The sequence below is a fragment of the Chrysochloris asiatica genome, unplaced genomic scaffold, assembly GCF_000296735.1.
Source record: "Chrysochloris asiatica unplaced genomic scaffold, ChrAsi1.0 scaffold00186, whole genome shotgun sequence".
In the NCBI taxonomy this organism is placed as follows: Eukaryota; Metazoa; Chordata; class Mammalia; order Afrosoricida; family Chrysochloridae; genus Chrysochloris; species Chrysochloris asiatica.
Window position 1 is genome coordinate 3,762,860 of NW_006408704.1, and position 12,989 is coordinate 3,775,848.

Consider the following 12,989-nt stretch of genomic DNA (forward strand, 5'->3'; position numbering starts at 1 on the left):
TTCTTGTTGTATTTTTTAGGTGTCTTGGTTTGATCCCGTAATGCCATTGCAATAAACTCGCAGTTTACAGTTTTTCTGAGTTAAAAAAAAAATTAATAAACCTGAGTTGCTGTAAGTTAACTGTGATTCACGAGGGGCAGGGGAGTTGTACCAGGGCGGAAGTATGTGCCATGGGCTTTTCAGTGGCTGATTTCTCATCGATGGATTCTGAGGCACCTATAGGTGAACTTGCACCACCCAGCCAGCTTATCCCAAAGCCACCTTTCCCTGGTGCCCGGAGTAGGTCTTCAGGGGCCTGGCGGCTAGTTTGGGGGAAGCTGGGGAAGCTTTGGGCTTCACTGTCCTCGGTATAGTGGTTGAAGCTGCATCTTCCCCAGGAGAACAAGCGCTGTGGCTGAGGTCTGGCGATATGAAGGGAAGGCCTCTTGGGTGTCAGGTGGAGGGATCAGCACTGCTGTCCCTGTTGGGCGTGGCAAGTCTTAGCCTTCTCACCCACCAGGAAGATTCTTCATTCTCGGCTATCTCCACCCTTGGCTCATATCTCCTCACCCCTTTGACCACCGTGCTGTGGTGATACTGAAAGCCGCTCTCCTGGTATTTCAATTACTGGCAGGGTTACCCATGTCTTAGACTAAGACTAGGAAGAAAGGTCCGGCAATCTACAGCCAAAAGTTCACGAACACAGACCCTATGGTATTATTCTGTACAAGGTTGGAAGGTGCTTCGATGGTTGCGACAATGGCTTAAGCATACTATTGTGAAGATGGTGTGTTTCATGCCCATGTGCACGTGGACTGGGCATGACTTGGAGCCCACTGGAGAGCAGCCAACAACAACCATCACACTGCCTACAAGATCAGCTCCTTGTGAGCCCCTGGCTCTGTCTCTGCTGTTAGCCCGAGAGGGCAGCAACTGCACCTCACGTGCTGGAACTGTCAGAACATAGAGGCTCAATGAACTGGACTCTAACCTGACTAAGAGCAGTTCTGGTGATTACACTCATGCATCCAGTTTTGCAGAGTTTGTTAAGTGGTCCCTGGAAACCTCATGCTTGTGGTGAGCAGGAAGGGGGAGGCGGCACAGTGCTGAGACAGAGTGAGTGTGCACGTTGACAAACGGTGTCTTTAGGGTGAATGTCTGGTGGAGCAGCCTCTATTCTACACTGAGCACCGGGGTTCTTACTTGCACATGAGTCTTGCTGTGTTGAGCGATGGTGATATGTGCCATGTGGTGCTGGGAGAGAGACTGGAGTTGTTTGGAATGAACGTTTTGTATTTGGAACACATTTTCTCGCAGGATCGTCTTGATGTGTTTTATTCTCTCATTACTTTTGAGTCATTGTGTATAGTCAGCCCCTGCAGTTCATTCTCTGTGATCCATAAACTGAGTTCAGCCGGTTCGGGTTCTGCTGACATTCGCTGATGGTTCTATTTGTTTGCTGTTGATGCTCCATTCAGAGCCCTCTGGGGTGATTACTGTTTTAACCTCCTGTAGGGACGGAAACCAAGGCTGGAGTCTGGGCTCTGTGGAGCCCCGTGGGTTATCATTTGGGACATGTGTCCTTCACGGTGCATGGAGCCCGGCTGTCCTGTCAGGTGCTGCGGGACTGAGGTGGGAGGAGGCTGTGCCTGTACGGAAGGTCATGGTGGTGAGGGTGCACAGATAACACATCAGTGGTGGCAGAGGTGCTGAAATGCTGAACACGGACGGCTGAACACAGGTGAAGGTTCAAGTCTATCTGGAGGTATCTTGAAAGGGAGGCCTTTGAAAACGCTGGAGTTCAGTTCTACAGTGACACAGAGTAGAGTAGACCAGCTTGGACTTTGGGGGAGTGTTGGGCAGGATTGCTCCGGCCTACTGAAAGATTGGAATTGAGGGTTTGACGTGCACAGTTCTGCTTTTATAAGCAGGTTGCTCAGAAATGAACACAGAATCTGCACAGTGTGGTGGGTTGTGAAGTATCCTCTCCTGATTGTGATTTGTAGGATGTCATCAGCAGGGGGAAGTCGACTAAAGGGTGCACCGGATTCTTCTGTATGGGTTCTTGCAACTGCATGTGAACCTGCAGGGAAGTGGGCGGGCGGCGGGGGCGTTGCTGACTTGTGCGACTTCATACTGTGCTGTCCAATCACAGGGACACTCACTGCCTTTCCTTCCCCGTGTGCAAGGGTACACGCCAGCATGTCTTCCAGTACAATTGACCATCCAGCTTTGAGACCAGTGGGCAACTAGGTGTATACAGGCCCTTAGAGTCCTTTGCATTTCATCAAGAAAAGTCATGAACTTATTATTTACCCCATTTTTTAAAAATGGAAATATGAGCTCACTAGTCCATTTTAAACTGGCAACAGAGAACACTGTAGGTGTGAGGTGCTGGGTGTAGCCTCTGGAACTAGTAGGGATGGAAGGGGACTGGGGCTGACGGACCCCTGTCTTTTACAGACTGTGTCTTCTCAGGTTAATGCTTTAAAGCCCAGCCTGCTTTACCTCATTATCGGTGATGACCCTGCTCTGAGGGCGGCTCGGACGGTGTTGTACTACTCTACTTGGCTTGGCAGCCACCATGTACCAACACAGCAGTGGCAGGCCTTCCCGAGGCTAGTGGGTGAGCTTCTCTATGTAGCGTTGTTGGCTCCCAGCACGCTCATCCAGGTGCTCGATGCTCTGGAGATTGGACAGGGGCCTCTCTGGCTGGTTCCTTAGCTTCTCCATGTCTTGGTCTTCTGTTCTGGAAAACGGGGTGATGATGGCATTTGAGAAGACTGCATGAATGAATGTCTGGGGGTCTTAGAGCACCGTCATCACCTTCTTTAAATGAAATATCTTCGACAAGCCCATCTGGCCTGGTGGAAAACCAGGTCCAGAGGAGAGTTCTTGGTCTGCATTCACCCCGGCCCTGCAGAAGTCTTTGGGATCTGGAGTCAGATTGATCCAATTTCCATCCTTGCTCCTCATGTAGAAAACCAGGATGATTTCAACTCACGGTGAACCCCGTCTGTGTGCTCTGTAGGGGTTTCGGGGCTGCTTTCTCAGAAGTAGGGCACCAGGCTTTTCTTCTCTGGGTAGACTCAAACTGCCAACTCTCTGGTTTGCAGCCAAGCACATTAACCGTTTGCACCGTCGGGGACACTAGCTCCTCAGTTTGTTCAGAAGCTGTTCATTCCCCGCTGAATGTTCATTCCTCTTTTTCAGGAACAAGACACCCAATGGTGACTGTCGGAAAGACCATCGGGAACGAAGCCGCAGCCCCATTGAGCGTGCGGTGGCCCCCGCCGTGAGTCTGCATGGTGGTCACCTGTACACGTCCATCCCCAGCCTCACCCTGGAGCAGCCTCTCGCCCTGACCAAGAACAGCATGGATGTCAGCAGGGCGGTCGGAGTCTCACCCACACTGGTCTCGGCTGAGCGGCAGCAGGTACATCTTTGCCTGTTGTGATTCGGTGAGGGCCGGTGGTGAGTTGTGCTCAGGTCTGAGTGCACCCCACGTTTTCCTGCCTCCCTAGTCTGCCTTAGGAAGTGACCTCAGACAGGATTATTTCATGTCTTTGGACGTATTCTTTCTTTGCAACATGGAAGTCTTGGGCCCTCAGGTGGTCTTGCAATAGTGTCCAGTGGCTCTGTAATTTAATTAAATTAACATCATCACAGTGGGAATTCTGTATCTACTGACAAGTGTCGGGCTCCTTGCTCTGTGTTGGAGTGCTGAGTCTGTTACATTAGCTTTTGCTGCTCATAGATCTGTGATTGGCAGACACAGATTTTTTTCTATGAAGGAAAATAAGGACATTCACTGAGAGCTTAATAAAAACTGGGTTCCTGGGGAATACACTGCCCTCTCTGAGCTCTGGGGCTTTGTCCACTACTACAAGGGCCATTGGGCTGATCCCAGGCTCACAGCGATCCCATACATGGTGGGGTGACAGCGTGCCTGCCCCGGTTACCCCATGATCCACTTCAGATCAGCCTGTCCTAATCTATGGTGTTTCTACTGGCTGGTTTTGAAGTAGACCTCCAGACCTTTCTTCCGTTTCAGTCTGGAAGTTCTGCTGAGACCTTTCCCATCATAGCGGCACACAAGCCTCCACTGAGATGAGTGAGGTGCATTGCCTAGGAATCAACCCAGGACTCTCACGTACTGTTGTGTGACCCTTTAGGGGGTTTCTGAGGAGCGGCTTTGGGATTTGAACCTCCGACCTAGTATCAGTGAAAATTTTACCACTGCCCCACCAACTTGCCTGGCCCTCAGTAAATGTCTGCTTGACCTTTTCATGACCAGATTCTTCTCTGCTTTGAAGTTTTTCTTGATTCCATGTGTTGTCAGTAATGGAAGGCTTGCTGAAATCTGGGAGTAAATAAAACAATGTTTTTTTGAGGTAATAGGATCTTGACACAATTGTGTGGGATATGTAGGCCCCAAGTAGACTCTGGTGGTAGAATGTGTAGGGGAAGGCCCAAGTCTTCAGATTCACACAGTTTTACAGGTCCCTGCCTGGTGGTAGCAGTATGCACTACAACTAGGTTAGCAGCTGCTTCCCAGGTAACCCAAGAGGCTGAAAGTGGTGGTGGGTGATGCATGTCCCATGGGTCACAAGAGGGCTAAGACTGGCCCTGTGAACAGAGGAAGCCAATATGGCCCTGGGAGATTGTCGGTAAATGTTGGGGGCGGGGGCGTGTTGGTAGCCAGAAGCTACCAACCAGTTGCTCCGCTCTGGCCCCCCCAGTTGCTCTGCTCTGGCCCCGGGTTCACATCCCACCTCAGAACAGGCACCTGTCACTGTCTGTTTCACCACAAACAAGTCCCCTGCAGTCCCGTGCCAGGGGTCACTAGACACGGATGGGGCGGGGCAGGTTGGGGTCTTTGTTCTCAGAGTTTGGTTGTTGTCTGGAAGGGAGGCAGGAGAGAAGACAGCCAAGGCTCCATGTTCAAGTCTCTGTAATAGACAGCATGGCCAGGTGAGGGCCAGCGGGCAGGTTGTGTGTGACTGAGGTCACTTCTAGTCCACGAGGGGCCCACAGGCTCAGGGGATATGGAGAAGACTAAGCCAAGGTTTGGTGCCAGTTGGCCTGTTTTGTGATGTGCCACAGGCATATTTGTGTGGTGCTGTGGGCTCATGTGTCAAGACTGCAAAGTCGTTTGAACTGCAAGGTCGATGGTTCAAGCTCACCAGCTGCTCCTTGGAAACCCTATACAGGGTTGCTATGGGTCAGAATCGACTTGACAGCGCTTAATAACACAGGCATATTGTCACATGAATGGGCGAGGCAAGGCCTGGAATGTGCAAACACATTCTGACCAAGCGCTGGGGGCCTTTATCACTAGGAATAAGGATTTAGCCTTGTGGTCACTGACCCACCCCTCAACACACAGGGCCTCAGGGCTGGGATATGGCACCAGGACTGGGTGAGGGGCACTTGGTAAGCATACAAACCCTCATCCTGTGCGGGGGTGAGACTGGCAACTCCATCTTCTATAAAGCAGTGTTGGTGATGTAGTGGGACACGTTGGGCTGCTAACCACAAAGTCAGCAGTTTGAATCCACCAGCCGCTCATGGGGATGGAGATGAGGCTTTCTGCTCCCGTATCAATTTAGTCAGTCTCCCAACACGGGTTTCATGCTAGCAGCTGAGTGGAATATAAAATGCTCACTGTTCCGTGCTCAAGTGTGCATTAAGCTAAGGAATTGGGACCCTACTTTGTAGTGGTACAAATCACTCAGCTACTGATCAAAAGTTCAACTCACCCAGAGGTGCCTCACGAGACAGACCTGGTGATCTACTGCTGAAAGATCAGCCACTGAAAACTTGGAGTTTTACTCTTTGACACACACGGGGCTGCCAACTACAACTGGTTGGTTTGGACTTCTGTGGGGAATTGTTTTGCATGCAGAGGAGGCCCTTAGTGGTTTTTAAGCAGGGAGGGACATGGTCAGGTGGGTTTTATGAGAGATCTCTGAGCACTGCTGTATAGTCATGGTGGTCAGCAGAAAGTGGCTCTAAATGGGGCCCCACAGACTCCAGCGCACAGGCGTTCCCTGAGTTCTGCATGGGCCGTCTGTGCTGCCCTGCTCCAGCCGCACGGCACTTGCCATTCTTTACATGTAACAGGCATTTTCACAGCAATATGTCTGGGAGCTGCAGAAAGTGCCTCCACACCCCATATTTTTGTGAAGGCAGCTGTGAGGGTATACGATGTCCTAATTGGAGAACAGCAGCGACCGTGTGGAGACAGTCAAGATTCAGTGTGAAAACCCAGGGTGTGTGTCTCAAGTATGTGTGCATTGCCCATCTAACCCAGGGCAGCCTGAGTGGAGCCCCCAAAGGGGTGGGCAAGGCAGGAGGTTATGCCTGGTCCTGCTCCATTTGCACGACATCACCCCAGGACCTTCCACTTTTCTACCTGTAAAGGCCCGGTGGGGTGGTGAACATATCTGGGAGAGTGAGGTGGTGGTGGGGAAGGCGGGGGGTACGACAACTGTGGGAGCCCCAGCTAAGAAGATGAAAGGGTTTTGAGCATCTTCCCTCCCAGGCTGGGTGGCAGGAGAGAGGGTTCCCCAGAGTTCTCAACCGCAGCCTATGTGAGAGCACTCCTTCCATCCTAGATGGCCTGGTGTCCCGGGTGATGCAGGTGCCCCCTCTCCTGAGGTGGCCTTGTCCCCTCCGGCAGCACTGACAGATTGCTGCTTCAGCCCAGGCTGTGGAATTGGGCATTTCTCCATCATCAGGACTGTAAGGAACAGAAGTCAATGGGAGTGTGCTCAAGCACAAAAGGAAGGGAGTTTGCTTGGACAAACCAGGGCCAGGTCTTGGGCGCAGCAGGCTCCGGAAGGAAGGGCGGCCTGCTTGGCACGCTGGGCAGAGGGCAGGACTGTCCTTCCTTCCTTGGCTCCTGCTGCGCCGGGTCCCAGCCTCCGAGGCTCCGCAGCACCAAGGTGTGTGCAACTTGAGTCTCTTGACCGAGTAGGCTCAGCATGTCCCTTTAGGAACACGACTGCCTCAGCCCCACTGTGTGGGTGGGACAGACTCCGCTCCCCAGTATTCCGTCAACCCTCGTAAGGAGCTGTAACAAGTCTACACAGTGGGAGCCTACCCTCTACTCAGTGTGGGCCCTCTACTCAGGTCACCTGACCCCACACCCACATGCTTTCCTTAGTTGTTTAACTTTTAGTGTGAATTGAGTGAGGGTTCACAGACAAGATCATCAGCTTTACCTTCAACAAATCACTTTGTTTCATCTCAGTGATTACAATATCTTCCCTGCAACAACAGTCATCCTGCTGCTTCCCTGTGCTTCCTGTTTATTTTCTACTACCTTCTAGCCCTTCTCAACTATGTCCTTAAGAAAATGTTGCCCTTTTGATTTTGAGTGATTGACTATTGCATTGTGTGCATACCTTGCTAGTCTTGTCCTCCCCTATATGCCTATCTACTGCCTGGCTGAAAATCGGCCACAAGGGAGAGAGTTCCTTTCCAGACCTGAAGGGTGACTGAGGACCGTTGTCTCCAGTTCCTCTAGTCCTCAGATGTTTTTGAGCACACCATCAAGGTCTTTCACGCTAGTGTTGGCTCAGTGGTAGAACTTTCAGCGTCCTTGCCGGCGACCTGGCCAGTGCCCCTCATGCGGCTGTAGGTTCGTTTGCCTATTGCTGGATGGTTTTCAGTGGAGCTTCCAAACTGAGGGACTAGGAAGAAAGGCCTGGTGATCCTCCAAAACCAGCCACTAAAAATCCTGTGGATCATAAGGATCTGGTCCCATTGTTTACGTACGCGTTAAGGGATGATGACACTTCTTAATGCTGTGTGCCATCTTGGATGAGTGCTATTTCTTGTTGGATGCAAGTGCAGCTCCTGTGTTTCATTGCAGGTCATCTGTTTGACCCCTACTCCCAGCCAGCCTATCATGATCCTTGTGGGACCAGAACAGGTGTCTGTCCTCCTTGCTGTTTCCCTCGTGGGAAAGGTTGGCGTGTTGCCTTTATATCTTTGGAGAACACGACTTGTTCTTCCAAGGAGAGTGCTGAGGACCAGCCTCACCTCCCCTACAGGACAGACAAGTGTGGGTGCTATGGAGAAATGAAAGAGCACTGGGACCAGTGGGCAGAGGGTTATTAGATTTACACAAGGGGTTTCAAAAAGTTTGTGGAAAAATGGGATTAAAAGATAACGGACTTTTTCCGTGAACTTTTAAGTCCTCTTGTATACTTAGGTATTTCGTACTTCTCTGTCTCGATCATGATTTGCAAACCGACTTGGGCTGGTTTTGCCAACACAAAAAGAGCATCTGTTGGAAGGATGCTGCCAGACTAACTGGGAGGACTGGGGACAGCTGGCTGCAGGGACCCTAACTAGAGTCTCGTGGTCCTTTCTGTGGTCCGCTGCCGCAGTTATACAGTTTGGTTCCAAACTCCCAGTTGTTTGCCTTGTTTCTCGTTTGAGAGCCAGTAACTGACTCTGGACAGTCTGGCCTTTGGAGCTTGTCCTTGGAGTCAGAAGACTGTGCCAGAGGAAGGGTAGATGTGAGTGGGCTGGACATCAGGGTGAGTCTCCGCACACAGGATTTGGTTGGTTGTTCAGCAACTCGCCTCATCTTGGAGTCTGAGTCCAGGAACAGCTTCACTTGGAGTCACTCAGCCCAGCATCTCACACCGGCCCTGCTCCCTGTCTCTTCCAGAACCGGCCCTCTGTGATCACGTGCGCATCCGCCAGCAACCGCAACTGCAACCTCTCCCACTGCCCTATCGCGCACAGCGGCTGCGTGGCCTCCTTGCCTGCCAGCTACCGGAGACCCCCCAGCAGTAAGTACCCTCACAGGTGGTGGGAAGCAGGGGTGGCTGTGGTAATCTGGGGTATAGAACCTTGCTGTTCTGGGCAGTGTGTGTCCACCAGGACACGGGTCTCAGGTTCATGGAGTTCAGGCTACAGTCTCCCAGAGTCCTTCCCTCAGCTCTGCAGTAGGATGTCAATGGGGCCTCTGAAGTGGAACTGAGGCAGCCCACGTCCTCCCCACTTAGCACTCCGCCTCACTGCTAAGGTGGTGGGCCCACAGGGGACCTTCCGATGGCATTGGCCCTGCTGAGACCCTTTCTCTTGCTCTCTCCAGCGACCACCACCTGTGACCCTGTGGTGGAGGAACATTTCCGCCGGAGCCTGGGCAAGAACTACAAGGAACCTGAGCCGGCACCCAACTCGGTGTCCATCACGGGCTCCGTGGATGACCACTTTGCCAAAGCCCTTGGTGACACGTGGCTTCAGATCAAAGCAGCCAAGGATGGTGCCTCAAGCAGCCCAGAGTCAGCTTCGAGGAGGGGCCAGCCCTCCAGCCCCTCCGCCCACATGGTCAACCACAGCCACTCCCCCTCCGTGGTGTCATGAACAGGAACAGGGTCTGTGTGGTGGTGTGCCTGAGCTTTGAACAGTCAGTGCTTCAAACACCAGAAATTGTCATGGGGGGAGGGGGGAGGGGGGCAGGGAAGGGATGGTTTAGTCGCAAAAAAACCATGTTGGGGTTTTTGTTCTGTTCTGTTTTTGTACTTGCTTGGTCTTTGTACAAGGTGCCCTCACACACGACAGCAGGAACGGCGTGTGGAACATCTTCCTTCCTGCCTCAGTTACCAAAGAAACCTCTGATGCAGGTCTTCCAACTCCACACACACTTCCCAGTCCCAGCCATGGCGCCCGCTGGCCACCCAGTGCTCTGTGCTTGCTGATTTGCTTCTCAAGACCGGGGTGCTTTGTTGCTGTAGCTTCAATCACGTTTTCTGTGCAGCCTGTGTGCGTGCGTGCGTGCGTGCGTGCGTGTATACTTGAAGAGAGCCGTCGTGTCTGATTTGCACTATTGGAGGAGGGTTAAAGTTGCCTGCCTGGCAGCTTTAAGTGAGATGCTAGTACTTACTCGGAGGGGAAACTGCTGAAAACAAAGGGTTCAAGGATGACATTTCTGACCATTTGTGGGGTTTTTTTGTTTGTTTTTTAATTTAGACAGAACAGCTTTGGAAGGGGAAGTCTCATACAGGTTTCAGGTCTTTCTCTCTAGATTTCAGGTGCTTGCAACTGGACCGCAGACTCTCCCACTCACGGGCATTTTACCTTACCTGAATACACTGCAGTTAGACTAGCGCTGAGGTGGTAGGATCCCAGAGTGCTTTAAACAGAGATTGCATGTTTTAATGGAGAAAAATAGCTGGTTTCTATTAATGCATAAACAGTAAACAAAGCAAAAAGGCTGTAATCTTTAACTGCTTCTTCCCACACGGAGTTCATTGTTGTCAGTTACAGTCCTGGGTGTCCTTACTGCTGGTACGGTGGTACTCTAGGACACACTCCACTCACTAACGCTGGTACAGCCGGCCGCGGCAGGCGTGGAGGGGAGCCCGTCCCACTGCTCAGCTGCCATGGAGAATGCCGGAGGATTGGCTGCAGGCTGACGTGGTCATTTCTTTGTGCGTCCCTGTCTTGCTTGTTACGCATCTCGCGGTGGGGTGGAGTTTAGGTCTTCCAGCTTCCTCTAGGCAAAAACCGCTCCCTCTCCACACTGTTGGCTGACCCGCAGATTGCTGACAATCTGTGATATGGTATTTTGTACGCTTCCTTGTTAGCTGGGGCCAAGGCAGTATACATTCCTCTGATTTACAGTTATTCCTGCATTTATTATCATTTGCTATGTTAATAGCTACTAACTACAAGTTAGGTGAAGAAGAAAACCTGACAGACACAGCTGTGGATGTCCCAGCTCCTTGTCTTTCTGTTCAGTGAGCACCTGTCCCCCTGCCTCTCTAGGACTTGACATATGTCACCTGACCAGCACCACGCGTGGGCCACCTGTGGTGCTGGGTAGACATAGCGCCCGCGAGCCTGGTTTTCAGCTCCTGAGGGAACACCATTTGAAGATCAGCCCCACATGGAAGGACCAGAGGAGCGACCTGGGGTGCAGTTGAGGGCGGCTGCAGGTCTTTGTTACAAAGCCCCGTATACATTTCACTCCCTATTTACTGGGCTTCCAAGCTTTGGCATCCAGGCCCCTATTTTCTGTAGGAGAAATTGTTGAGAACACTTTTTTTATATAGGTAACTTTAAGACCATCATTACGCTGTGCGTAAAGAATGTACAGAGAAATTTGTAGGTATTTTTTGAAGAACAATTAATTTGTTAATGATATGTAGCTATTTAATTTTTCCCTTTCCTATTGTAATCATTCTTTTTTTTTTTTTTTTTGGTTGGTTTGGAAAAAAAAAAGTTGATCTTTTTTTGTCGTAGATTTGTAAAGTGCAGGAGCACAGTTATTCTATGAGGACACTGCGTCTGCATTCTTAGCCACTAGTTTGTTAATGCTACAGAAATATCACCGCTGCCCACGGGCTCTGAGCGGCCGGCCGTCTCGGCCCCCACAGACGCTCACTCGGCGGGGGCACTGCGGCTGGGTGCTGACCTAGCTGGGATAGGCAGGGCCCTGGAGGGGAGCAGGTAATCCGCTGCCTGCCGAGAGCAAACGTGGCAGCCGGCCGCAGAGGCCACGATCTGCCAAGCGTCCGGCCGGTCCCGCTGCGTTTGTAAATCTGTAATATACATTCTCTGTGGCCTGTTTTTCCTGGAAGAAGAATTTAAAAAAAAAGGTTTGGCAGGCCATCTTTTTTTTGTACTTAAAAGTAGCCTTAAGAACAATAATAATAAAGTGCTCTTAAACCACAGTCCGGTGTGCAGTCTTCAATCCCTGCGGTGGGGGTGGGGCGGCTAAGCACCATGGTGGTGCCCTATCAAAGCTCTCATAACTGGAAAACTATCGTTTACTTTGACTTCCTGTTTTAAGGGAAGCATCTTTTTTTTAATCTAACTGGCAGAAATCCTACTATTTTTGACTTTGGCTCCTGGTCTGAAACAACAGTGAAGCCCTGAGTAGCAGACAGATGGTGGACAGGGCCCTGGAGGCCTGTGCTGGCCCAGGGGCTGGGAGGCCGCATTCCCACTGAGTGCAACCCAGGGCAAATGGGAGAAGTCCCTGAAAGACCCGCCCACACCCTGTCACAGAACAAGTGCAGACCCTCCAAGTCACCACTGTGGAGGACTCTGGGTGAGGAGGCCCTCTGGGCCACATCTGGGGCCCGCTGTCAGGAGCTGCCCAGACAACTGCTCCCCGGCTCCTCCAGATTAGAAACTGCCCTCCCCCCACCCCAGGAGAGCAGAGGGGACTGGGAGGGGCCAGGTAGATGGAGATGTGGGCTTTGGGAGAAGAGCGAGGACCCTTTGTGTGAAGCTTGGCTGTCTGCCTCTCCCCCAGGGCCAAACTGATAGGGAGAGCTCACCAGCCCAGTCTCCCCAGTGCCCTGGAAGGAGATGCTTTCTGCTGGCCCCTCCACATCCACCCCATGTGGCCACAGCCACAAGGCCCCAGGAAGCTTGCCACAACCAAGAAAAATGGCGCTTGTGGGAGAAGGCGATTCTTGGGGTGCGGCAGTGCTACCGCTGAGGTTGTTATTTAGCTCGAGTGGGTGGGGGACATTAGAGGTGGGGAGGAGGCAAGGCTGGAGGGCCAGAGCGGACGGAGTCAGGAGACACAGCGGCCATCAGACGGTCTCATCGTCACTCATGTCCCAGATCTGCATAGAGAAAGGGACACGGTCAGAGTGGTTCTGGTGCCTGTCACCACTGATGATCAGAAGAGACTCCCTTGTGGGGTGAGCCACCTAGGCCTTCACATTGGCCTCACCTGCCTGAATACTGCCTGGTGATGGACAGGCGCCCCCCATTCTGGTAAAGTGAAACCAAACTGCAGCAAGTTTAAGTCACCGGAGCAGGGTTTGAACATTTTCCTCGCTCGTACTCTGAGTCATTCATCTCACACAGGATGCTGAGTGGAACCTCAGCCTGCTGCCCTACACACATCCCACAACAGGACACTTGTGACCTCCCGGAAGCTGTCCACCATCACTCATGTTGCCAACCAACTAAAGACGCCATTCCTGAGGTTCCCCAAAGTAAGCCTCTCCCTACCCACCATA

At 51.9% G+C, this 12,989-nt stretch overlaps 2 protein-coding genes across 3 annotated transcripts in view; one reads left to right on the top strand and one right to left on the bottom strand.

Annotated features, from left to right (window-relative positions):
- The window catches only part of VGLL4 (vestigial like 4 (Drosophila)), a 171,505-nt gene extending 162,136 nt beyond the window's left edge, over positions 1–9,369 (top strand). For both annotated transcript variants that reach the window (XM_006872180.1, XM_006872179.1), the window contains exons 3-5: positions 3,193–3,415; positions 8,669–8,792; positions 9,098–9,369. In XM_006872180.1, coding sequence (XP_006872242.1) covers positions 3,193–3,415; positions 8,669–8,792; positions 9,098–9,369 — 619 coding nt within the window. The remainder of the gene's footprint in view (positions 1–3,192; positions 3,416–8,668; positions 8,793–9,097) is intronic.
- A 2,019-nt stretch (positions 9,370–11,388) lies between these two features.
- The window catches only part of ATG7 (autophagy related 7), a 341,931-nt gene continuing 340,330 nt past the window's right edge, over positions 11,389–12,989 (bottom strand). Inside the window, exon 18 of the mRNA XM_006872202.1 lies at positions 11,389–11,469. Within this exon, the coding sequence (XP_006872264.1) occupies positions 11,389–11,469 (81 nt within the window). The remainder of the gene's footprint in view (positions 11,470–12,989) is intronic.